This window comes from Ursus arctos, unplaced genomic scaffold (genome assembly GCF_023065955.2).
Source record: "Ursus arctos isolate Adak ecotype North America unplaced genomic scaffold, UrsArc2.0 scaffold_14, whole genome shotgun sequence".
Classification (NCBI taxonomy): domain Eukaryota; kingdom Metazoa; phylum Chordata; class Mammalia; order Carnivora; family Ursidae; genus Ursus; species Ursus arctos.
Window position 1 is genome coordinate 10894344 of NW_026622808.1, and position 25303 is coordinate 10919646.

The following is a 25303-nucleotide window of genomic DNA, read 5'->3' on the forward strand; positions in this document are numbered from 1 at the left end:
AGGGTGGTGGTGGCTACAATCAGCTTGTGCTTCCCTATCTCGGGCAGGGCTAGTTCTCCCGAGTTGAGAACAGCAACGGTGTACATGTTTTAATACGAGTGAGTTCTGTTCTAAGATTGCTGGCTCACTGGGACCGCGGGGTGGCCTCCTGACTGGGGACTGTTACGAAGGCGGCCCTGGGTTCCCGTGGATGGTACGGTGGCCGGAAAGGGAGCTAAGAGATGTACCTGGGGAGGGTTCCTTTACCACTTGCCTGTTAATAAAGCCTCACTTTATGCCTACCATGTCCCAGGCACTGTGCTAGGCTCTGGGAATAAACTGATGAGCAGATCTGAAACGGCTCCCGCCCTCTGAGAGCTTCCCAGGCAGTGGGGGGAGGCCAGCAATGAAGCAGGAGGGACAACGCCATGCGCTGAAAGCTCTGAGGGGTGGGGGGCACAAGGTGCCGCGGGAGCACGGGCCAGGGATGCGTAGGACAGGGGAAAGGTCGGGAGTCCGTTTGTGCAGGAGGAGATGTCTAAGCTAGGATCCAGAGTCCATTTCCCCATGGGCGCTTCCTTCTTCACCCCGTCCCAGCTCTAGCAGCCCATCTGGATTTCAGAAACAACCGAGCACACTTTGGACCGATAGAAGAACCAAGCTCGGCAAGGACAAGTGGAAAATAAAGCTCTTTTTTGCCCGTTTCCAAGCCATTGAAACCCCCAAGGCATCCACTCCCACCGTCTGTCTCCAGCCAGAGGTGGCCAGCCCCACGTTCCTCCTCCTCCTCCTTGAATCTGATGGCCCGGGGAGGGCTCTAGGCCTGGCTGCGGTGGCCGCCACACCAGGCTCTTGGGTTAGGCTTCTAGAAGTTCCACAGAAGTCCTGCCAGCTCCAGAGGGACGTCACCTGAAATGCTGCCGTCGCACCTGGACAGCTGGCCCGGGAAAGCCAAACCCCACATGGCATCCCTGGGCGTGGGAACGTGCAGCAGAGGCCTCATGGGAGCCCCATGACTTTGGAGCGAGAGGGCAACCCATCAGATGGGCACTGATGTGCCGAGGGAGAAGCCGAGGCCCGGTGAGCGGTCCGCGGAGCCAGCCCTCAGCCGGTGCTGGCGATGGAGCTACGGGGCCGGCGGGGAGGTGCCCCGCTCTGCGCCACCGCGCCCCGTCTCCCAGAGCTCCATGATGAGGTAAGGGTGGGTCTCCCTCAGAGCCTGGTAGACCTGATCCTTGCAGGCCCGGTCCCAGGACCTGCTGAAACTGAACAGCTCCCGCATCTGGCCGGGCGTCGTGCGCTTGGCGCGCACCCTCTCGTACTGTTCCTCGCTCAGCACCTGCCCGTGCAGCTTGTCCAGCACCGGCTCCACTGACGTCACTCGAGCCACCAGCTGCTCCCGATGCAGGTCCATGAAGTGCAGCAAGGCCGGAGCGCCCGGGGGCGAGGGTGAGGCTGGCCAGGGACAAAGAAGGGCTCCCACAGCGGCTCTGACCTCTGACCCCATCCACCCCCACCCTCCCAGCTCTCTTCCCTCACTTCCTCTGCATCCCGCCTCCTTCTCCCCTGCAAAGGCATCTGACCACCAGACGGGCACCTGCCTCCCCTCTGTCGGCATCTAGCCAGGATTATTTGGCTTGAGCTGGGGTCGGGGCCCATGATGGGGGCATCTGAGGCCGTCCAGTGGGGAGAGAGGCCCCCTCTCCTTCCATGGAGGGGGTACCAGGGCCCCTGTGGGCAGGAGTAAGAGGATGAGGAGTGTCTCTGCCCCAGGGCACATGCCACCCTCCAAGGCCTGACCCCTGTGGGGGATGCAGTGGTCGAGTCCCTTCTCTCCCCCACCCCAGGCAGACAGTGCACCCAGGACTGCCCTGGCACTGTGGTCTCCGGCAGCTGTTACTGACCTGCTGGGACTGGAGGGACCAGAGAGGGCGCAGGCCGGAGATCCCCTGCAGGGAAACAGAGATGAAGCAGCATCTGTGCCCGAGCTGGTTAGGGACCCTCGTGAGGATCCTGGAAACCCCTACCCACACTCTGAGATTCTTTGATTCTGACAAGCAGCTACGGACAAGTTCTGGTCATACTGTGAGGCAAGGGCTGCTGGGGCCCTTAGGCATCGTCCAGGTGAGTCCCTTCCTTGTGCACGTGGGGAAACTGAGGCCAGGATCATAGTCAGAGACAGAGAGAGAGGCATCTGAACCCCAGAAAGCATGGTTTAGTCCGGTCTCGGGCTGAACAGAACCGAGGCGGAGAACTGGCCAGGTCCCTCGCTAGGTAACGTGAACTATTTGAAATGTCCTTGCCTTGAGCAGGAATCTACCCCTTTGTCCTTGTTTGGCCTGGGTGCACACGGACCAGATCTGTGTGTCCTGGAGTTCAATGTCAGAATCAAGAAAATCTCAGCACGTGGGAGTAACAAGAATTTCAGCAGGAAGGACACACAGACACCCACACATGGGGGTCCTGGGGCCCATCCTGACTCGTCGCCTATAGGAGCACTGATGGAGGAAGGTGACGGGGATGGCAAAGAATTTAAAGACCGAAACGGAAGAGGACTCTGGGAGAAACCGGAGCTATCAACTCGCCGGAGAGGGGACTCTCAGGAAGCCGCGGTCACAATCGGCCAGTGTCTGAAGGGCTTTCCCACCCGTGGGGAAGCACACAGACTTCCGTCAGCCCCGAGGCCAGAATTCAGACCGAGAGGAGGAAGACATCGTCCAGGAGATTTGGGTTCTTGGGGGTGTCGGTGCTGACTACCTGTGAAGTTCCATCTGTTCCTGAAAGTTCGTTATTCGATCCGGGTTTGTCTACCGTGAAAATACTGGAACGACCCAGATTCGCGTGTCTGATCCGGTGCTGCCCCAACTGGCTTGAGCCCTTCAACCCCAGAACCCTTGTGTTCTTATTCATGAGAAACTTTGCCAAAGGCCCTGTGATCAGAACCCACTAATTCAAGGACAGCGTGGCGTCGCCGTGGATGTGGGCGAGCGCCTTGGCGGACGGGCGGGGTAACCCGTGTTCGAATTCTGTGCCTGTACCAGCTGGGGCACGACTAGAAAACGCCTGGCCCGTGTTTTCCCCTCGGCGAATTGTGGTCACACAACGGACACGCATATGCACGGCGTAACGGACTTCCTCCCTCCCACCTCCGCACCCCTGCACCTGACTTCACCTGGTTTCACCAAGGCTTCCCACACCACCGTGCCGTATTTTTTGTCTCTCACTTGAAGCCTGATCCCCGAGCCCAAGTGGCCGACGTAGAACTCAGAGAAAAGTTGGGGTTCTCCGGGGCTGCGGTAGCAGAGCTCCAGCTCCTGGAGAGCGAAACAGCCGTCAGCTGACCGCGTCCTGGGGGAGGGTGGTCTCTCCCCATCCAACACCTTCCCGGTGGCCCAGCGCGGCCCCATGGGGACGCTCCCCCGGTCCCCTGCACTGAAATGAAGTGCCACCTTCAGCCCCTTCTCTTTTCCTGGTTTTCCCGCAAATCCTGACTCGGGGTGGGGGGAGGGGAGGGTGAGGGTGAGTGGCGCCGGGCACCCCGTGGACGAGTCAGGACTCGCCCTTAAACGCACGGGTCGAAACCAGACCCTCTCCCTCCACCGCCCCCGTCTTGACCCCGAACCCTCGCTTCGCCAGCTGCTGGCCTGTCTCCTCAATGGGTCCTAAACGTGACCCACGTTCAGACCGTCCGCTGGCTCCGAGCACGCTTTCCCCAAACTCAGTAAATGCCACTGGATTTGGGCACCATCCCCAATCCCTGCCTCTCACACCGCACGCCAAGTCTTGCCCGCTCCATCGCCAGCGCCAACCCTGAATCTGTGGATGGCTCTCCGCCTGCGCGGTCTCCCTAGTGAGGCCAACAGCTCCCGCCTGCAGGACCCCGATGGCCTGCCAACTGTCTCCGACCGTCTCTTCTCGCTCTTGTGCGTTTCCCGTCCACTCCTGCCCAGCGGCCAGGAGCCCCTCTCAGAAAGTAGACCCCGTCTTGTACCCGCTAGGAGCTTCTCATTGCTCCAGACTGCACACGTGTGTGACCTGTCTGCCACAAGCCTCCGCGTGCCTGAGTCACGTCCTGTCACTCGGGCCCCACTCCAACGTCACCCCCCCAGAGACACGTGCCGGGCCCCCGGGGCTGGGTCCACGTCACGCTCTGACACAGCCTGGTTGTGTCTCCTTCACAGCCCCTCGTGGTTTGTGGCCACTGTTTCTTTTATGATTTACATAGGTCTCCTTCCGTCTGGATGTCATTGTGCCGAGGGCAGGGATCTGTCGGTCTTATTCCTGGACTGTCCCCACGGAGGACGGCACACAGTTGGCACTGGATAAACGCCCCTGCTAATGCTCGACACGACAGGAAAATCCAAGCTATCCATCCTTGGGTGAGCATTTCCTAACTCAAGAGATACCATCAGTTCCTCGTCCTGCTGGGCATCTGTCCTGCCCGTCATGTCACACAGAGCGTTCGAGGACTCAGCTGGCCGCATGAGGAGGAGGGACTGACTCTGGTTCAGCTATTCACTTGCTGCTGTTCCCCAGACACTCTGGCCCGAGCAGCGGAACCTGGGCCGCGGTGAACATCCGGATACGGTGGACGAATGTCCAGGGACCCGACATCATCCGTCTTCGGCCCAAACGGGAGACGGAGCGAGAGCAAAAGGCAGCCAGCCCCTCGCGGTGGGAGCTCAGTGCTCTTACGCACTGACCCGAGGCTGCCGTCCCTGCCGTGTCCTCCTGGGGGACAGGCACGATCTCACAGAACTGTCCCCTCCAGACAGGTCACCGTGCAACCACAAACGCCAGACATGCCCCCTCGCAGAACACACGGCCTGCTTTCCCAGTTACAGCTGTGCCCCTGCGTGTGGCCCGCCTGGCGCTGAGGGGGTTAGCCGAGGTTCAGAGCACGGCCCGCTTCTAGAGTGCATTTCCGTTGTCTTCGTGTTCCCCCAAATATCCTACCGATGTCTAAATGCCAGGACTTGTTCTTTGCAAGCCTCTTCTGGAAAGGCCGCACCCCCAGTGCCCTGGGGCCCACTTGCACGCTGCCCCCATCCCGTATGTGCCCCTTCCTCCACCTGACCTCCTTCACGCTGCTCGCCCCAACTCCCCCGTGCTGTCAGCTGGGCCCCAGCTCCCCGCCGCGCCCCCCAGCAGTTCCGGGTATGACCTCTGACCCTGCTGACGGGCGAGCCTCTGGCCTGCTTACCTCGGGGATTGCTTCTAGGGTCCCCGAGCCGGACACGATGTAGCGGGATCCCACGTAGAGCTGGGCCAGCGGGGGCGGCTTGTGGATCTGCACAAACTGGAATTTCTTCTCTTTGTCATCGATGGCCTGAGGGGCACACAGAGCACGGTCAGGGGAGGGGCTGGGCCGGCCGTGTGGCTCAGAGGGTCCGTCCACGGCGTTCTGCCCACGGAATGTGGTCTGAGCCAAGGGAGGTGGTACTTCTGTGTGTCTGTGTGGACGGAGTGGGCCGCTCTGCCCCACGGCCTGCGGCACCCAGAGCCCCGTGCTGGGCCTCTGTGATGCCAGGTGGGACCTGGGGCGTCGCTGGAGAGGAAGTTCGGGGGGCGGAGGTGGTTTGGGCACGGATGCCGGGCAAGAGGCCCCCTAAGCTGATTCACGGGGGGCAGCCCGTGGCCGACCAGGTCCCAGGGTTACCCGCCCGCCCTCTTCCCGCTGACCCGTCTGGGGGGCTCTCGGGCTGCACCCCGCATTTGCCCACAGCCTGCCCCGGCCCGGCCTGGCTCCTGGGGCCACCTTCTGAATACAGCAGTCGCTGGGGACCAGGTAGAGGTGGAAGGCGATCTCGTCCAGTTGGAGACGGTGGTACAGCAGCACCACGGAGATCACGGGGAAGAACCGCAGCGCGGCGTTGATGGTCCTCAGGAGCACACCTATGGGGGAGAAGCTGGGGTCCTCCAGGACCACGTGGTACAGCTCCACCCTGGTCGGCTTCTCCACGAGCATCCCCTCCTCTTTCAAGTGGGCCACTTGGAACAGGGAGGTGTCCACGTGGCCCCCTGTCAAAGCACGGAGTTGAGAGACAAGGATTTAGTGCCTCGAGGGATCGGGCTGGGCCGGGGCAGCAGGTTTCGGGGACGGGGGCTCAGTGGCCTGTCCGGGAGGAGGGGGGTCCTGCCTCGGTCTGGGGCCTTGGGAGGCTGTGGGCAACCCCGTCTCCAGGGCGGGAGCACGGTAGGGCCCCCCTGAGCCGAGCCCATACCAGGCCCAGCCCCTGGTCCCAGTGCTGGGGGCATCTGGCCCCGTGGAGCCGTGTTGGTGTGAACTCTGACCGTGTAGGCCGGTGGGGGAGGCCTGCGGGAGAACAAACAGCAGGAAGGGACAGCGAGGACATGGAGTGACCAACGTGGTGTCTGCGTTTGTCATGTGTACACTCCCCTTTTTGGGAAGAACCTCGTCCCCCACCGTTGTGAGGGGCTTGGCAGGAACCGAGCCCCCCCCCCCCCCCGGAAGCCGCTGCTCCCAGTGGCCGAGACACACCCCTGCGCCCAGGCTGGCCCCCGTGGGTGCTCCTGACCGGGGCCTGGATCTGGAGGCGGTGGAGGGCAGATGAAGAGGCAGGGACCTTTCTGGCAGCCGGATGGGGTGGGGAGCCGGTGGCCGCTGTGGCAGGAGGGCCCTCCCTCCCTTTCTTGCTGCCACCCTGGGTGTCTTGGCTTCTCAGCGTCCTCGGCTCACCGCCTTTTCCCTCTTTTTTTCCTTAAAGACTTGTTGCCCGATCTTTCATTAAACCTATCGGCTACTCGAGAACCAACATTTCCGTTCCTTTCCTGCTGCTGGATGGTGTCTTTGTACTGACGGATTGCAGAGAGGAGGGGAGCCGCGGGGAAGATCCTGGACCGAGACGCTGCCTCTGGCTGGCCTCACTGGAGACGTTCGGAGCCCGCCATCGAGAGGAGGGTGTTTCAGAGGCAGGGTCGGGGCTCAGGGACTCATCTCTTGATTAAACAAAGGTGCCCAGTAAATCTCTGCCCCGTGATGGAACGACCCGGGCACTAAAGTCCTGGAGATCACGGCCCAGCACAGGGACAGATGGCAAACAGGACAAGGACCTAGAGCATCCCGAGTGCCGCCGTCACGCCTCCTTGCCCAGCCTCGGGCTGCTGCTGCCCCCACAGTCCAGGAGCCCGTACTCGGCTCTGCGGCTGGTCCCAGGGCTCTGCCCTCCCTGCGGAGCGTGTCACCTGCACCTTCCAGGCTCAGGTGAGCTGCTGAGGAGTAACGCGACTCTCCTGGTTGAGGAGGAACACGTGAAGGTGGGGCGGAGAGCTGGCTGGAGGGGCGGTCAGTGACGGGGGCTGCCGGGCTCTGACTCCCCGCAAAGCACCACCTGCTCTCAGGGTCTGAGTCACTAGCCTCGCTGTGCAGCATCCCCCTCCCCACGGGACTGTGGGGATTCTGTCCGTGACGCCCTGGGAACGGCAAGGGTCGCCTGCTGTGGCTAGGGGTCAAATGCAGCCTGACTGGGAACGCTATAAGCAGGCTGTGTGGTTCCTCCTGCTTCTCCCCTCAACGACAGGCCCACTCCTGGTAACACGTGGGGTTCTGGGGAGGGAAAGGTCTCTTGAAGATACGTTTTGCAGAATCAGTGATTTCTGGACTCCATTGCCGTACGACTCAGGAGGTGTGGGTCCCAGAGAAGCAACAGTTTCACGGCACGGAGGGCGTGCCGGGGGCTCCCGGCCATCTGGAACAGGTGCGTTCCCACAGGAGCTGGGGTGACCCCACCCGGATGGCTGTGCGAGCTCTGTCCTTCCCCTGTGGGCAGCACAGACAGGACTGAGTCCCTGGAGCCAGCGAACTCACTTCTGGGGGGACGAGCTCTGTGGAAGGCAGGCTGCCCCGTGCGCTGAAGGAGACGGGGGCCGGGGGAGGGGGGCCCAAAAGGACAGAACTGGCTGCAGGGGCCGCAGCCTGTGCGGTCCCACAGGGCTCCGTGCCCACGAGGGCCTTGTGCTTGGTTCAGTGGCCCGCTGTCCTGGTGCTGAGGCTCCGAATGACTGTGGAACAGAGGGCTGCGGGTTTTCACTTTGCCCTGGACCCCGCGGTTGACGGAGCCAGTCCCACAGAAGGATGACAGCGCCGCGAGCATGGGGTCTGGGAGGCTCTGGGGTGCGGCTGAGACTTGGAGGGGCTGAAGCTCGAGGCTCTGGCCACAGCGGCAGAAAGCTCACCGTGGAAAGCTATAACCCGATGCCATAACTCGACAGAGGACCTCACGGCGGACAGTGAACAGGCAGCCAGGGCCCAGGTCCTAAACCGGGCCGGGCTGGGCAGCGAGCTCGTGGTTTCCAGGACAGGACCCAGCTGCAGCCCACAGGGCAGGTGCGTGGATTCCTTCGAGGGGCCGTTTCCTGGGTTGGCCTGAGCTACAAGCTGCTTTTGTGCGTTTTGCTTCTTGGTCTGCGGACAGACCCCAAAGGGCACAAGCCCCGAGCAAAAGGCAGGCCGCCTTCTCGCGGCCCTGATCGTGTTCTCTCGCCCAGGCCTCAGACGCGGAGGCTTTCCCAGAATATCTTGGCATCGAGCAGGGGGAGTGGTGGTGTGGCCCCGAGCATCCTGGGCCGAGTGTGGAGGCCACAGTCCCTCGTTGCTGGGCAGAGCTGAGCCCACCGACTCCACCGGCCAAGCATTCTGTCCCCGACAGGGCACCTGGAGACGCCCTGGGCCAAGGTCCCACTCTGTGGAAGGGGCAGGATGGTTACTGTGGGTACCCCCCCCCCCCCAGCCATCTCGCACCTGCCCCACCCATGCTTCACTCTGGAATCTTCCCTAGTGACCCTGTCCATCCAGCCAGGCACCCCCGGGACCCCCGAGCCTCTCCCCTTGGTCCTGGCCCCCATGCTGTATTCCCGAAGCTTCAGTGGTTCACACCGAGCCTGTGTGCTCTTGACAAATGAGCCTCCGGTCCCCAGAACTGGCCAAGTTCCTTGCTTCTCATTTTTCTTTCCATATCTTTCTTGCTGCTACTTTGTCAATGATTCTTCTTACACGTATGGTCTTCGATTGATGACCCTGGTAGTTTAATGTGCGTTAAAGTCTAAAGTAAATCCGTACCTTTACCCAGATATATTTAATTCCTGGGACAGCACTACAAACAAATCTACCAGCCGACACATAAACGGACCGTGACGACCACAGCCCCCTTTCTGATCTAACTCAACCAGACACAGTGTGAGTGCTCAGCCCCGTGTCCGCCGTAACACCGACTGTCCATCAAATCACCGATCGTCATTAAACCCTTTAAACGTTTCACCAATTTTACTCTTCTCTTGAAAAACGATTTTTTCTGTGTTTGCAATTTCTCGATGGACCATTGTTACGAGGGAACCTCGGGAGACACGTCCAGAGCCACCGTTCAGAAGTCTGTGGTCAGCCTGGCGGCCCCACCTTGCTGGGCGTGTCCATCCTGGCCACTGCCACGACCTCCCCCTAGGCTTCCACCTTCCGCAGTCTCGCTACGATGGGTCCAGATGTCTCTCTCTCTCTCTCCTGCTTTCGACTCTCGGGATTTTTTCATCCTGAGAACGAAGTCCCATCTTTCGGCGACTGGAGAAATTTCTTGGCAAGTCTCTCTTCGAACATTGCATCTTCTCTGTCCTGTCCGTCACGTCCTCCTGGATTCTGATCAGACGTGTGTGTTAGGCCTTCTTACGGCCTCTTCCACGTCGCTGAATCTTTATTTTTCCATGTTTTAAAGTATTTTCTGAAATTTAGTTTGTGTCTGAACTCGGTTGACCCTTGGTAATAGCGCCTTGCTTCTCGCGCATATCTTAAGGACCCTTTCCTCAAGCACATGGAACATAGTTATTTTACGGGCCGTGTCTGATGATTTCAACGTCTGAAGTCTTCGTGGGGCTGATCCTGGGACCTGCCGTTCCCACTGGTTCTCGCTCGCGGTGCCTTGTTCACGGTGTGGGAGATTTCTGACTGTGAGCTCACAGCTGTTAGAACTTTAACGGGGGAGGTCTTCGGAGGCGAGAGAGGTCGGGAAAGGTGCGTTCGTTACTCTTCACGACTCCATATCCTCCTGGGAAGCCCCCGTTCCCGGCTCCCCGTCGGGCGCTAGTCCTGCCCGTGGGGACCCGACAGCCCCGTTACTTCATTGCCCCTCACTTTGTAAATGGCCCTGTCTCTTCCAAATCCACCACTGACCACATGGCCTGGTTCCTGCCGGGACCATGAGGGACACAACCTGGGTAGAGAGCACTGAGTAGATGCCAGTTATTCTCGTTACCGAGGAGAATACTTCCTATTCAGGGAAACTTTCGAGTAATTCGGGAGAGAAGAATGAGGAGGCTGGGAGACCAACATGCCTCAAAAAAAGAGCTGCGCAGAGCACGGCGCTTCCGTTCCATAACCCCGTCTCTCTGAGGAAGCCGCGCGCTCCCCCCGCAGGACGCCGCCACCCAAGCCCCTTCCAGGCCCCTCATTACCACCGTCCCCTCCCCGCTGCTCACCTCGGAGGTCCACAAAGTGGGGGAGGTACACAGCCGCCACGGCCCCTGGCTCCGCCTTGATGTCAAACAGAGGGCCTGCCACCACCCAGTCCTGCTGTGGGACCATCCCGCGCAGGCCGGCGTCCCAGGCGCAGAATTCCACGTCGATGGTCACGGGCCCTCTCACCACGAAACGGAGACCCGTGTTGGGCCAGTGGTAGGAGCCAGCCACAGGCAAGCGAATGCTGAGGGAACAGGGAGAGGGGGACCCAGAATTACTCTGTGCCAACTCACCAGACCCCGTGCAGGGCGCTGTGGACCCAGTGGAGCGTCGCAGACCCAGACGCGGCAGCCAGAAGGACTCGGTGTCCTGCTGCCCTCTGACTGTACGGGCAGGTCACTGAACTTCCCTGATCGTGTCCTCTGTAAACCGGGGTGACAGGCACACCCTTCTCCGAGGTGTGAGTGCTGCGGGACCTGGAGCCCGCAGACACATTAACGTAAGCCTGGGGGCGGTTACGTTTCTATTATGGTGATGGTGATGAAACAGGAAAGCGTTCTTGTTTTTAAAGGCCTATTTGCCAATATAGTCTACACAATACTACTAACGACACACCCCTGGAAATGAAAACAGCTCTGCCGGGGCCTCGAGCGATATTCCCAAGGTTCCCCACGCGGTGAGCAGTGGGGTCGCGGGCGGTGAGTAGTGGGGTCGCAGGCGGGCAGCGTCCGCAGGGGTAAGGTGGGAGGGAAACCACCTCTCAGCAGAGAGGAGGTGCGTGGCCATGTGTCGTGGAGGGGATCACGACTGTGACCACGGACACCACAGCTGCACATTGTGGATATTGATAAGCCAGGACGAGTGGGCCCCTCTGAACGCGGACTGGGCCCGAGCTGATCGGAAGGACTTGAGAACGTTACATCTGCTAACGGTTATTGTGTTAGCGAAGAAAGGTCTTTCTTTGCGTTTTCAGAAATGCATCACAAAATATTTAGGGGTAAAATCACCCAATATCTTGGATTTAAAATGCTCTAATAGAGGGACACCTGGGTGGCTCAGTTGGTTGGGCACCTGCCTTTGGCTCCGGTCATGATCCTGGGGTCCTGGGATCGAGTCCTTCATCGGACTCCCCGCTCAGTTGCCCCCGCCCGCCCTCTGACTTGCGCTCTCTCTCTTAAATGAATAAATATATAAAATCTTTGAAATGCTCTGACGGAAGGTGGGAGAACGGAATAAATTGGGCGAGACGGCTGCTGAACCTGGGTGATGGGTATATGAAAGTTCCTTGGGCCCCGTTTTGGTTCAAGGTTGAAAACTGTCACAATAAAACCCCCTTTTCCATAATAAAAGCACTGACTCAGGATCTCAGCCTTGTCCTTGCCTGCGGGCTTGGAAGGGGAGGGGACCCCAGCACCCTGGATGTGGTGCTGACGGGCTGTGGGGAGCAGGTGTGAGGAGGGTGATGTGGGAGGCCAGCCCGGGTCAGCAGCACCCCCGCCCCCAGCCCCCTCACCGGTACAGGCTTCTGTCTTCGTCAACCAGCTCCGTGGCCACAGGCCCCAGGGGACCCCAGAAGTCATCCTTGGTCCCCAGAGGCTCCCTGTGTAGGTCCTCCGGAGGGACAGGGGAAGCCAGGTCCTCCAGAGGGACAGGGGAAGCCGGGTCCTCCGTAGGGACAGGGGAAGCCAGGTCCCCCAGAGGGACAGGGGAAGCCGGGTCCTCCGTAGGGACAGAGGAAGCCAGGTCCTCCAGAGGGACAGGGGAAGCCGGGTCCTCCGGAGGGACAGAGGAAGCCAGGTCCTTCGTAGGGACAGGGGAAGCCAGGTCCTCCGGAGAGACAGGGGAAGCCAGGTCCTCCGGAGGGACAGGGAGAGGCAGAAAGAATTCCACCAGAGCTGCTTGCAGGGAGCTTCTCTCTGGAAACAGGCAGGACAGTGGTCAGCTCTAGGTTCTTCTGTCTGACCCCCCCCAGCCCCGTGACGAGATCATGGCGGGGGGCCCTTCCCAAGGCTGGGCTCCCTGGCTCACGGCAGGGAGGGTCTGAAGCCTCTGTCCCCGCTCTTGCAGCTGCCTGCCTGCTGCCTGAGGAGGGCCAGCCCTGCTGCCCCAGCCCCTGCCCCAGCCCGTGACCCAGCCCAGCCCAACATAGTCCCAGCCCTGCTCCAGCCCCAGCCCTGCACCCCCCACCCGCCCAGAAGTATTGCTCTTCCCAGCGGCTACAGGTGGGCAGCTGTGAGCCGAACATGGCTCAAAGCATGGATGGGCAGGGATGGAGAGAGGACTCTCAGGCCCCAACCCCCAGGCTGGGACAGAGGGAAGCAGAAGTCCTGCAAGGTTCTGGGAGTGGAAGGCTTCCCACGGGGTAGACTCTATTAGGGGGAAACCCGCCCTGTCGCACCCCAGCGGCAAGGGGATGGAGCCACCCCTCCATGATGCCCCCAGCCTGGACCCTCGGACTACCTGAGTCCTGTCCGTGCTGCTTGGGTAAGGACAGGCCGCTTGTCCCTTCCTCGCTTGGGCCCTCGTTAGGCATCGTCACACTCGGTGTCCTAGACACACAGAGATCCTAGAGGAAGCTAGGGCTGTCTCCAGCTTGTCCCAATTTGAACGTGTGGCCCGAGTCCAGGCTTCTCCAGGAGCCCCTTCCCTGTGAATGACCCCATCTGCTCAGCCCTCCAGGCCAGAGCCAGAACTGGGGTGTCATCCTGACCCCCCATGTGGGAGAACTGACGGGTCACCTGTCATTCCCCCCAGAATAGTAGCTCTTTGTATCCTCTTCCCCTTCCATGGCCTCTACCCTGGCCTGCGGCACCCCTCTGCTCTCCCCCGCTCTCGCCCCTCCCAGGCCGTCCCTCCGGGCACAGAGGCTGCTCCCCCTCCCCTCGGAAGCCCCGAGATGTCTGTCCACTGCTGCTGGGGTGAAGGCTCTGCTCTGCCTGTCTCCCTGCCCCCACCCGCTGCGCCCGTCCCCCTGCTCACTCACCCCTAGACCAGGGGTTCTCAAACTCGCCTGGAGGGCTTGTCAGACACACGGGCCTGGTACCCCCAACCCAGAAATTCTGATTCAGCAGGTCTGGAGTGGAGCCCGAGAATTTGCATTTCTGGCGCGTTCCCAGGCACTGCTGGTCCACGGACCGCACTTTGAGTGGTGCTGTTCCTGACACCAGGCCTCGGTCTGTTCCTCGAAGGAGCCGAGCTGGGAGCCTCTTCCTCTGCCTGGGATCCCCCCTTCTGGGCCCAGCTAATCCCTCCAGTGTTTCAGGGCTCAGCCCCGCTCCTCTCGGACAGGGTGAAACCAGCCCTTGAAAGCACTCCCTACCCACCCCCGGTACAGCGACACGGGCTGGGGGGTAACTTGCACCAAGCCCTGTTCCCTGCGGCCTGCCCAACACACAGTGGGTCTGCAGGGAAGGTCCACCCAGCCTCGTGCCCTTTCCCTTCGAACTGCAGCCACAAACGTGGGCATCCATGCAGGGTCAGGGCCCGAGTGCCCCAAACCGGGGGAAGCAGGGCAGCTGCAGCGTATTCCCCGTGGGGAAGATGGACTCTGCCCGGGGCTCGCCCGCCAGCCCCCCAGCCCGGCGTTGGTCTGGTCCCAAGCCTCTCGCTCTTTGACTCTGCCTCCCCCTCCAGGTTTCTGGTTTCTTGTTCCCAGCCCCACCCGCGTTCCCGTTGCCTCTGTTCCCGTTCATCTCCCTGGTCTTCCCCTGGAAGGGTTTGAGCAGCGCAGTGACCCGTTCTATTTGCACTCCACACACACGCCCACTCTGGCAGCCGTGGCCTCCTGGCTACTTCCCGGGTCTGTCTGCCTCCACCCCAGGGCTTGGCTCTGGCCAGTGACGGCCTTGGGCCTGGGTCAGCCCGAGGGGGTTCTGGGTCCCCCTGACCCCCTTACCATCCGCTGTGGATGAGCAGTGGAGGCTTCTCCTTCTCCAGGGCCCTCAGCATCTGGGTCACCTCCTCACTCAGCTGGGTCTGGTCCAGACTGTGAGCACAAAGGAAGCCTGGTTCTCCCGGGATGCTTATTGCCCCCTCGGGGTCTCTGAGTCCTCACCTCTGACACACGTCGGCCTGCTCCACGTGCACGAGCCACAGACAAGGTGGCAGGTGGGAAGCCCCGCGCCCCATACGGGGAGGTGCACGCCCTACTCACCAAAGCCGTCAGAGCCCTTCACCCCTGTGGGTCGGGTCCCCTGGGTCCGGGAGGGGAGGAGGCAGAGACCTTTGCGGCATGCCAGAGGGCAAGCAGCCAGGATGTGACTCGTGGCCAGGGAGCTGGGGCCCAGTCCCTCCAGCCCGCAAGGACCAAGCCCCAGCAGGCCCTCCCATGTGTGGGAGACCGTGAGAGGCAAGAACGCTGTGTGCGGAGCGGGCTGGGGGTGGAGGTGCCAGCCCCCGGGTCGTGAAGGGTCAGTGTCAGCTTTGGGAGGGCTCCCTGCACGCTGTCCAGTCCCCGGGGTCTGGCCCCTTGGTGTCCAGCCCCCCGCTCCCTAGGTCTGAGAACCCAGGCTGTGCAGACCCCTTCCGAGGGCCAACTGGAGCTTACAGGGACCAGGGTGTGTGGGTCCTGGAGCCCCTGGCCTGCTGAATGCGACAGGGCCCAGCCGGGGGCTGCAGGGAGGGGTGTTGCCAGAAAGAGCCACGGGCTTGTTTTCAGGGTGTGGAGGAAGGAGGCAGAGAGAACCCAGCGGGGATGGCTGCTCCCTGGGCGACTGTCCAGGACCTCAGGGCGGAAGGGAGGGTGGTCTGCTGCCCCCACCCTGCAGGCCTGATCTGCTCTGTGCCCATCCTGCCCGGGGCTGCTCCCCCTGCCTGAGCCTGGCCGGCTCCTGCTTCTGCCTGGGGTCTCGGCCTCGAGGTCCCTCAGTCCACTCCATCCTCCCCCACCCCACAGACTCAGAAGACCCTCGCTTTCCCTTCACAGCTCCCGGCGGAGCTCGGAAATCCGCATTTGTGCATTAGCACGGGACTGGCGACTAGCGTTCCCCTCGTTCCCACTGGAGTGTGAGTGTCAGGAGGGCAGGGCCCCCACCTGCTTGCTCACTCCCATGTCCCGAGAGCCTGCCTGGCGCGGGCCCGTGGGAGGCACGCGGTGAGGAGGGGAGGAGGGAGAAGTGGCCTGCGGGTCCCCTTACAGTCGCCCGCCTCGCTCCTGATGATCATGTCCCCCTGTCCGAGTCTCTTCCCAGACTGCCCACATTCCAACGTGCACTGTACTTCTCGTAGCTCGTGAGGTGGACACATGCGCCCATTACACAGATGAAGACACCTGAGTCTCCGATGAAGACTTCCCCGAGCCCCTCGGCTTGGGTCCGTGTTGGAGCTGGTGAAGAGCCCAGGCTGACCTACATTTATGGGGCCCTTCTCCTTCCCCTGTCCACTTCCACGGCCTCCACGACCTTGCCACCCGGTGCGTCTCCCCTCCCCTGGCCCCCCGCCCGAGACCCCGCAGGCCTTACCACAGGAGCATGAGCTGGCGGGTAGGGCTCCTGAGCCCTTCGCAGAGCAGCCGCACGCCGACGTCCTCCAGCTCATTCTGCTGCAGATCGAGCTCGGTCAGGCTGGGGCTGGTGCTGAGCGTGGAGGCCAGGGCCTGGCAGCAGCCGGACGTGAGGCCGCAGCCGACCAGTCTGCAGGAGAGACGCGCCCAGGCCCACCGTAACCTGTATGACTAATGTGCCCGGTGTCCCCTTGCACGGCTGGGTGTCGGGGCTAACCACATCGACCCTGCCGGGTGCCCAGAGCCTGCCGACGAGGGAGCCCTGGTGGGTTTCAACACTCAGGGCATTTACGGTGCAGGACAACAGACCGGGGACTTCTAACATAGGAGAGAAAGCTAAGGGGAGTGTGGTGGCTTCTACCGGAATGACGTGTCTGTTCTGCTCTGTCCCCCGCAGCTCCCGCCGCTCTCCCCCTCCCGGCCCACCCCCACAAACGGTCAGTGAGGACAATCACAGCAGCCGGTGTAGCCTGCAGCCTGGCTGTCTCAGCCCCTCGCAAAGGTGCTCGGCTCCCGCGTCCAGGAGCGAGTTGAAGCTCAGCTCCAGGTGGGTCAGGGTCTGGCTGGCGCTCAGCGCCGAGGCAAAGTCCCTGCAGCTCTCAGCCGTGAGGCCGCAGCGGGCCAACCTGTGGGAGACACATACCTGCCGATTCCACTGACACCTGCCAACGTCCTGCCCCTCCCCAGCCTTCGCTCCCAGGCAGCCCGTCTTCCCTTCTGTCCCAGAGGCGGCCCAAGACTTCCCCCATGCCGTCCTGCCTCTGCTCTGACACTCCTCTCTCAGATCACCAGCTCCTTCTCTTTGCCTAAGTAATATGCTCAATTCGACGTGCCCCCCTAAAGCAGAACACCCCGGGATCCTCCATCCTAGCCCATGCAACCTCTTACGGGAGCGTTCCAGTCGTCACTCAGGACTTCGCTGGAGGGTCTTACTTAGATGGTCTTGCATCCAAAAGCAATAATGCTCTGAGCTCCCCCAGTGTTTCCAGTGAGGAGAACGAGTCACGTCTACCCGACCTAGTGCCGATGCTCTTGGGGCAACACCCCTGCTTTTTATGACATGACCCCAGTGAGCCGGCATGAGCCGGATCTGGGCTCTCCCGACAGAGAGGTACTGCCGGTGCCGACTGTGTCCCCGCTGGGTTCCCGTCTCAGATCTCCTGTTTCTGGCTGTGGAAACTGGGCCAAGCCAGTGGACCTCTCTGAGCCTCAGTTCTTATCGTCTGGGAAACAGAAATAATTGTCCCTTCTGTGCAATGTCCATGGGTTCTTTCCTGAAGACCCCAGAAGACATGGAGATTATGAAGTTCTATACCCCGTGAGGGGTTTGTGGAAGATGGATGTCTTCCCCCCAGGATGTGAGGTGGGATTTCTGAGTCCCTTTCAGAAGCCTTTTCTACCAGACCCAAGCAGCTCTCACTGGCAATGGTTTTGGAAGAGGACACAGGAAGGCACAATGCAAGGCTGGATTTGCCTTCTCACACTCCGTTGGCTCCCCTTTCTCTCCATCCCCCCTTCCTTCTCTTCACTTCCCTTGGAATCTAGCTTAGATTCCACCATCTGTCCTCGCCAACATCCTAAAGGTGACCTTCCGTCACATCCTTCTGGCTCACCCCAAACTCTGCCATCTTCCTGCTCCCGAACCCAACCCCCACTCCCGCCTGAGTCACAGGACAGGTGTGGCCGTTAGGAACCATGACCAGGAGCAGGTGGAAACCCCCCACTTTACAGTGGCCACTTCAGGACGGTGTCTTCCCCAAACATCCACAGCCAGCCCTCACGCTCTCGGCAGACAACTCGATTCCTACCCCACAGAGAAAAATGGAGCCATCAGATGGAAACCTCACAGCGTCCCACAGTCCAGCCCGTGTGCCTCTGTGCCTACCTCTCTGTGTCCCGTCCTGTCTGTCTTCCTGAGACGCAGAGAAGGCGCTCCCTCCCCACCAAGGCCAGTCAGTCCCCTACTCCTCCCCTTCCTGTATCTTTCATCATCGAATTTCAAAGTCCGGTCTTTTCCTTCTTCTTAAACGCAAGCAAGTAGTCCAACACACACACTCTTCTTTAGCTGGTCCCACGCTCCCCTCTGCTGTAACTCTTTCCTCTTTTTTATCACCGAGTCTTGATATTGTGGTCTCATTTTCCACCTGGAAATTTCCAGTCTGGTTGCAGGTCCCTTACATGGCAGAAGCCGTTCCTGCTAAGATCACCCATGACTTCCCTAACGCGAATCCAACATTGGACAGTTTTCAGCTTTTGCTTTACTTGGCTTCCCAGCAGCCACGGCCCCTGCTGGCCACACTGTCCTCGGAACCCTCCGCTCCTTTGGGCTCCATGCAGCACACTCCGCTGGTGTTCTCCCCACCTCCCTGGCTGCTCCTTCTCAGTCTTCTTTGTTGGCTTTTCTTTTCCTGGGCAGTAAACGTTGGGGGGGTTCCCCAATGCTTGACATGCAATCTTATCTTGGCATATGAATTTTAGGATCAGCTCAACCACTTCTGCAAGAAAGGCAGCTATGATTTTCATACGGATTAAATCTGTACAGCAATTTGGGGAGTGTCGCCATCATAATGATATTAATTTTTCCGATCCATGAACATGGGATGTCTTTCCATTACTTAAGGTATCATTAGATTTCTCTTAATCATGTGTTGTAGTTTTCGGTATATAAGCCTCACTCTTCTTTTGCTAAATCTACCAAGTATTTTATTCTCTTTTTGATGCTATTGTAAGTGGACTTGTTTTCTTAATTTCGTTTTTGGATTGCTCATTGCTAGTGTGCAGAAGTACAACTGATTTTTATACGTTGACCTTATATCCTAAAATCTTGGTGAATTCGTGCATTAGTTCTAATGGCTATGATCTCCTATATGTAAGATTACACTAACTCTAGAGAGATGGTTTAACCTCTTCCTTTCTAACCTGGAAGGCTTTTATTTCATTTTCTTGCCTAATTGTCCTGGATAGACCCTCCGGTACAATGTTGAACAGAAGAGCCAAAAGTGTACTCAGCTACCATCTCTGATCTCCTGCCCATCCCTGTTTCAGAGCAGGACCCAGCTCGGACTCACCGCAGGGTCTCCAAGTGGCAGGAAGGGAACCTCAGGGCTTCACAAAGGCTCTGTACTGCGGACTGGCTCAGGTGGTTTCCACTCAGGTCCAGGTCCTTCAGGTTTCCAGTGGTCCGGAGAGTGAAAAAGAGGACCCGCCAGCAGGCATCTGTCATGGGGACACACCTGAGCCTGAGGGAGGGGGACAGGGACAGGAGGGGCGTGAGCTGTGTGTGCAGGGCCTGAAGTGCAGCTCTGCCCCTCGGGATGCCAAGCCCAGGACCGACCAAGCAGCCTCCCCATGGCTCCTCTGCCCCCTGTCCCCCTGGGCTGCACGCCCCTCCTCTGTGTGGTTCCTCATTCTGCAGCCCTTGACACATCATCTGAAGTGTGCATTTTGTGTGTCTGTTTCTGTCCTGGTCTGGGAGTTTCTCGAGGGCAGCTGTTTTTCCTCTTTTTATCTGAAGTGCCCAGCAGAGGTCCTGGTGCAGAGGAGGAGCCCGGGGAGCCTTCCTCCCTTCAATGCAGACACACCTGTGTTCCTCTCGTCCAGACATTCTGGAATCCCAGTGCCCAGAAAGGAAAGGAGGGAGGGGAAGAGGGAGCAGAGGCTGGGAGAGGTGGTTTGAGGATGACACATGAGGGGAACGGTATATGTGACCGGGTATATGGCTGTCCGGGTTGGCTTGCTTGGCACCCCCTCCCAAGGATGGAGAGGGGTCCCTGGGAGGAAGTGCCAAAGGAGAGTGTCTCAGGACGGAGGATGATGGGCTCCATCTGGGGGTGTTAGAGCTGGCTCTCTGCCCCGTATACCTTCCACTCATTTAATGTTTCCGTTCTCACACACGGCTTTAGTGAGCTCATCTACTTCCAAGGCTTCAGCAGCTCAAACTCTACCCCGGGGTCCAGACTGGCATCTCCACCTTGACACCCAGTAGCACCTCGACCCAATGCGTCTCAGTGTGCCCCCCACTCCGGTAGTCTTTCCCGCAGGTCTGCAGAACTGCGCAGAGGAGTGGAGCACTGGCTCTGCACACACATGTACTCGCGCTCCAGCTCCCCGAGCCTCGCTCAGCGTCCTCGGCTGCAAGAGGAGGGCAGCAAGAGACCCCCTGCAGAGGGTTTTGTGAGGACTGAAAGATACTACAGAGCACCCCCAACGCCTTACCTCACTTCAAAGCTTCAACAGCCCCAGGAGGGTCAATGCTACAGACATACCTCCCCCAAAACCATCATTTGAAATCTTAATTATTTAAATTTCTTTTATGCCTATTTCGTTTTGTGGAATTCGAACCATAAATTTTTACATTTTTGTTTCAGCCAACATGTGCCATCTTTAATCAGAGGGGCTTTAATAAGAAACAGTTAAACGTTTATCATTCAAAACGTGCAACGCTTAAGTACAAGCCAAATGCCTGGAAGCTGCCCATTCCGACCACGTTGGGTTGATCCCCTGCTCCCTTCCTCTAACCTCTGGCTGATCTTCCATTTCTTTCCGTCTGTCTTGTCTGTTCATAGTGGCCCCTTGCTGCTCCGTCTGTCTTGCCTTCCCGGCTCAGTTGCCTTTCAAATCTCCCGCCCCACCTTGGGACCCTCTCCGTTTGTCACCGCCATTGGGAACGCTCTTGCTCCGGCTTCACCGCCCGGGTTCCCCCTGCTTCACCCCCAGCCTCTGCCCACGCACCCACTCTGCATGCTTCTGAAGGCCCCACGTCAGGCTGCCGCCCTTGGCAACACCTGTGCCCAGGTCCTTCTTGACGGACCAGCTCCCATGTATAACCACGCACAGTGAGAAGCAGCCTACGTGCCCAGAATAGAGAAGCGGTCAAAACAGTCATGGCGCCTTCCCCGTGGAATACCGTGTGTTCGTTCAGAATGAGGCTGTGGCGGGCTCCCTCGTTACACGGGGGAAGACTGCCTTGGTGTGAAGATAAAAGACCTGGGTGCCTGACTGGCTCGTTCGGTGGAGAATGTGACTCTTGATCTTGGGGTTGTGAGTTTGAGCCCCACGTTGGGGGTAGAGATGACTTAAAAAATAAAGACAGAGACCACAAAATAAAATGGACAGCGCGGTTCAGCTCTGCCAAAGAAAAGTGCGTAGAAGAAAGACTGCGGGTAGCCCCTGATGGTTCACAAGGACCACCTCTGGGTGACAGAATGCTGGTCCACGCTGATTTTCATCTGCTTGCGTATCGACATAACCTCACGTTCTGCGGTAAACACGAACGTCATCGTGAAAAGAAAAAAATGTAAAAAAATAAAAAAATAAAAGCCCTGAGTCCAACATTTCTTCCTCTGAGGCCCTTTCTTTTTCTGCTCTACTTGTGTGCTCACTCCCTTCCTCAGGCTCTGGCGGAGCCGTGTCCGTGCCCCTGTCCCTGTGGGCACCGCTCTCTACTCTAATCATGGGAATGGCCTCTGTCTTCTGCCTCAGGTCTTGAGTTCCTTGAGGACGGAGATTGTGTTTTATTAGTCTGTGATCTCAGAGCAGAGGGCCTAGCACAAAATCGGTTCTAATAAGTATTTACGGAATGAATCATCCAGGTACTAAGCGATCAGTACTGCGACTGCGCTGGGGGGACCCGGGTTGGAGGACGGTTAGAACAAGGTGCTCCATCCCCTCGAACGGGGTGGGTTTCAGGCTGACCAGCAGTGCATCCTGGGTACAAGCAAGGGAGGCAGTTTTTCAGGGAAAAATAGAGACACTCTTGCAGGCCCACACATCCTCAGGTGATGGGGGGACATGGCAGGGCCAATGTCATTGTCAACGGCCATCAGGGGGTTGCCTGAGGCAGCTGAGCGAGCAGTTTCTCCGAGAGAGACAGACAGACAAGTCAGGCCAGCGTGGGGGTGGAAACGTGCCTCAGGAGCAAAGGGGGCGATCGTCACAGACACAGGACGGGAAACCACAGAGGGCCTGCCCAGAGGCAGGCAGGACACGGAAGCAGACAGGGAACCGGGGGTCAGATGTGGCGGTCAGAAGTCACTGGTGACCTCGGATTCTTTAGCTCCCGGCCCCAGGCTTCGTGGGAGCGGCCGCGGTGCCCAGCGTGGCGGGACCCACACGGGGGCTGGAGGGAGGGGTGTGGGGTACTCACAGAGCCTCGTGGACGAGTCCCCACGGCTGGCTGTCCGGTCCACTCTCATTCAGGTAAAGCTTCTTCACGACGCAGAATCTGATGCAGAACGTGAACACCAGCAGCTCCAGGCCAGTGTGGACACACGTGCTCGCCCCGTCGAAAGAGACCAACACGCGTGTCAGGAAAGCCTCGTCCTGCATCTCGTACAAACAGCGGAACATCGACAGAGAGCACTGAGGCAGAGTGTGGAACAGGTTCCAGACCTCGGACGTGGCCCACTGCAGCAGTGTCCGCTTCCGCTCCACAGGCACCTTGACCCGGAAGACGGCCTCCATCTCTCGCTGCCCCTGCTCACTCAGGAGGCCGAACACGAAATGCGTGGCTGGAGCCCCAAACACGTCAAGCCTCCCATACGCCTTGAGCAGGTCGTCCGGCCCTCCGACGCCGTCGGGAGGATGGCTTCTCTCGTCCTCACCCCCCAGCACGCAGGACACTGCCGCGAAGAACTCTTGCAGGTACCGGTGAACAAAGCAGCAGCTCAGGGAGGAGGGATGCTTTCGAAGAATGCCCGTCTTTAAGAGAGCGGAGACGGTGGCCTCCTCCAACTCATGCTTCCAGAAATCCTCCCAACTGAGCACGCTCTTTCCCCGCCAGGTGCCCTCGGCAGCCAGGGCGCAGAGGCCCCTGAGCTGAGACCCAAGGGGCTGGGCTGGCAGAGCCTCGGAAACGTAGTGCAGACAGAGGGTTGTGGCGGTCTGGGGCACCTGTGAGAGCCTTTCTCCCCGCTCCATCCGCTTCCTCAGCCAAGTGCAGACCAGCCAGCACACCAAGGGCACGAGACACATCGTCAGCAGGGCTTGGTTTAACTCAACCAAGCTAAAGGCTCTGACTGCTTGACTTTCACTCTTGAAATATTTGTAGAAATATTCCTTCCGGCCGGACTCGGAGAACCCCAGGACCTCCACCCACCGTGGCTGCCTCACAGAGGGAATGAGCTCCTGCAGAGCCAAGGTCCGTGCTGTGATCAGCAGAGAAGCCTCAGGGAGTAGGCTTTTCCCCAGCAACCTGGCCAGCAGGGTGTCTACCGGCTGCTGCTGGTTCCACTGCACACAGCCCTCAGGCCTCTGCTTCCCCAAGACCCACTTCGGCTCGTCCAAGTCATCAAGGATGAAGAGCAGCTGTCCGGGCTGAGACAGGATCCGTTCGATGGGAGCCATGGGGGGAGCCCAGTCCTTTGTGATGAGCTCCGTCAGACTCATCGTCTCGGACCGGGCCAGCTCTCTGCAGCTGACGTAGACGACGTGCTGGAAACGATCCCTGTACAGCCGGCCTTCCTTCCAGGCCCTCCTCACCTGCCTGGCCATCGTCGACTTCCCGATTCCAGCAACCCCATGCAGGATGACCGTTCGAGGCTCTTCCTGGGCGCCCAGGCCTGGGCCAAATAAGTCTTTGACCTCAATCAAATGTCCCTGCTTCTCCACTACCCCGTGGCGATAGCTCCACTCGATGAGGGACTCGTGGCGTCTGGGGCGAGGTTGATGGAGAAGCAGCAGCTGTATGAATTCTTGGTGCAAATCCTCATTTTCCCATGACTGTGTCGGGCAGGGCCTCTTTCTCTTCTGGTGCTGGCAACTTTCTCCGATTTCTATGTAAGGGAGGGAAAGATGGGACGTAAAGGTTAGAACAGATCTGCTCCTGTGTTCGTTCATTCATTCAATCGACAACGGTTTCAGGCACCCGCTAGAAGCCACACGCTGTGCTGGCTGCCAGTGCTCGCATGCTCTTGCCAGTGCCGCGGAAGGAGCGTGGGCTGTGGGGAGAAAATGCCAGCTCGCCTTGACTTGACCAAATCACACTCCCTGGTGACTTTCCTTCATGCTGCAAATATTCATCAAGGGCTGACTGTGCCAGGCGCTGCTCTGGGGGCTGAGCATAAAGAGGGAATGAGACACGCAACACAGCTCTGCTCTCGTGAAGCCCATGGCCTGAGCCGTCTGCCCCACTGGGCCTCGGTTTTCTCGCCTGTAAACGGGATCACGGCATCTCCTCGTAGGAGGTCACAGAGGAGTGAAGGAGATTATGTTGACCTCAGCCCCCACCACAGAAGCACAGGCCAGGGACGTCCTTCTGCCCGCGCCTGTGGTGGTCTGTCTGAGGGCTGTCTCCGGAAGGAGCCCTTGACCAACAGCGGACGGGGTCCCCTGGCCCCAGGACAGACAACCCTGCTGTGCGTTCTACACCATCTCCCACAGGTTCCAGAAACACCAAATCTCAGTTTCTCACAGGGCAGATTGCGTTGTCTTCCTTCCTCCCCTGTCTCACTTCTCTCTCCTGCTGTTGCTTCCGGGGAGTCACGTCCCCAGTAAACCACCTGCACTCACATCCTGCCTCAGGGGCTGCCTCTGGGGACCCCGCCCGGGACAGCCAGGAGGGTGCTCTGTGAACTGTGAGGGGCTGAGCACATGTCAAAGACGGTCCCCCAGGAAGGGACCTCGGGTTCCTACCTTCGATTCCACATGGAATCATTGTTAAAACACCATCTCCTCTTCAATCAGAATATTCTGAGCGCTTCTCACTTCTCTCCTTTGGCAGATTTCAGAGACGACACAAGGGACTCCTTTGGGTCCCGAGACTCAGCTCACCTTGGGGAACCTGCGGGGCCTCCGGAGTCGAGAGTTACGTTTGCTACTTTTGTGGGTGTGCTAGGAAGACTCTGGGGGAGATGGGGCCTGTGGGCCTCTAGCATTGGTGAGTCTACGGTGACGGAGGGCCACCCCACCTCTGTCAATGAATGAAATGAAAAAACATGCAAAGGAGAGCATCAACGATGCAGGTGATCAAGCAGAAGAAAGAACCTGTAAGCTCCAGGGCAGATCGTTTGCAACCCCCTGGTCAGAGGAGAAAAAAGAAAAATACATAAAAAAAGAGTCTATGTCAATTATGGGACACCATGAAGCAAAGTAAGATTTGCATTATGGGAAGCCCAGAAGGAGAAGAGAAAGAGAAAAGGACAGAATGCTTATTAAAGAAATAATGGCTAAAGACAGCCCACGACTGAGGAAAAATACTGACATCCAGGTACAAGAAGCTCATAGATCTCTATACAGATTAAACCCAAAGAGGATTTCACTTACATACATTATAATAAAACTGTAAAACAAACAAACAAACAAACCCAAAGAGAGAATTTTGAAAGGAGCAAGAAAAAAGAAAAAGACCCATCATATGCCAGGGA

The 25303-nt window shown here is 59.1% G+C and overlaps 1 protein-coding gene across 4 annotated transcripts in view; it reads right to left on the minus strand.

Annotated features, from left to right (window-relative positions):
* Nucleotides 1-655: 655 nt before the first annotated feature.
* The window catches only part of NLRP1 (NLR family pyrin domain containing 1), a 35041-nt gene continuing 10393 nt past the window's right edge, over nucleotides 656-25303 (minus strand). Inside the window, exons 1-14 of one of the 4 annotated variants that reach the window (XM_057311380.1) lie at nucleotides 24573-24915; nucleotides 22087-23713; nucleotides 19010-19180; nucleotides 16397-16567; nucleotides 15901-16071; nucleotides 14337-14426; nucleotides 12902-12990; nucleotides 11955-12357; nucleotides 10462-10685; nucleotides 5738-6000; nucleotides 5183-5308; nucleotides 3152-3293; nucleotides 1884-1928; nucleotides 656-1434 (exon numbers count right to left, since the gene is read on the minus strand). In XM_057311380.1, coding sequence (XP_057167363.1) covers nucleotides 1106-1434; nucleotides 1884-1928; nucleotides 3152-3293; nucleotides 5183-5308; nucleotides 5738-6000; nucleotides 10462-10685; nucleotides 11955-12357; nucleotides 12902-12990; nucleotides 14337-14426; nucleotides 15901-16071; nucleotides 16397-16567; nucleotides 19010-19180; nucleotides 22087-23713; nucleotides 24573-24594 — 3873 coding nt within the window. In that variant the 5' untranslated portion in view covers nucleotides 24595-24915 and the 3' untranslated portion in view covers nucleotides 656-1105. Of the gene's footprint in view, nucleotides 1435-1883; nucleotides 1929-3151; nucleotides 3294-5182; nucleotides 5309-5737; nucleotides 6001-6489; nucleotides 8683-10461; nucleotides 10686-11954; nucleotides 12358-12901; nucleotides 12991-14336; nucleotides 14427-15900; nucleotides 16072-16396; nucleotides 16568-19009; nucleotides 19181-22086; nucleotides 23714-24572; nucleotides 24916-25303 lie in introns of those variants that run through there. The other 3 variants (XM_026520711.4, XM_048226903.2, XM_057311379.1) reach the window with 3 other exon arrangements.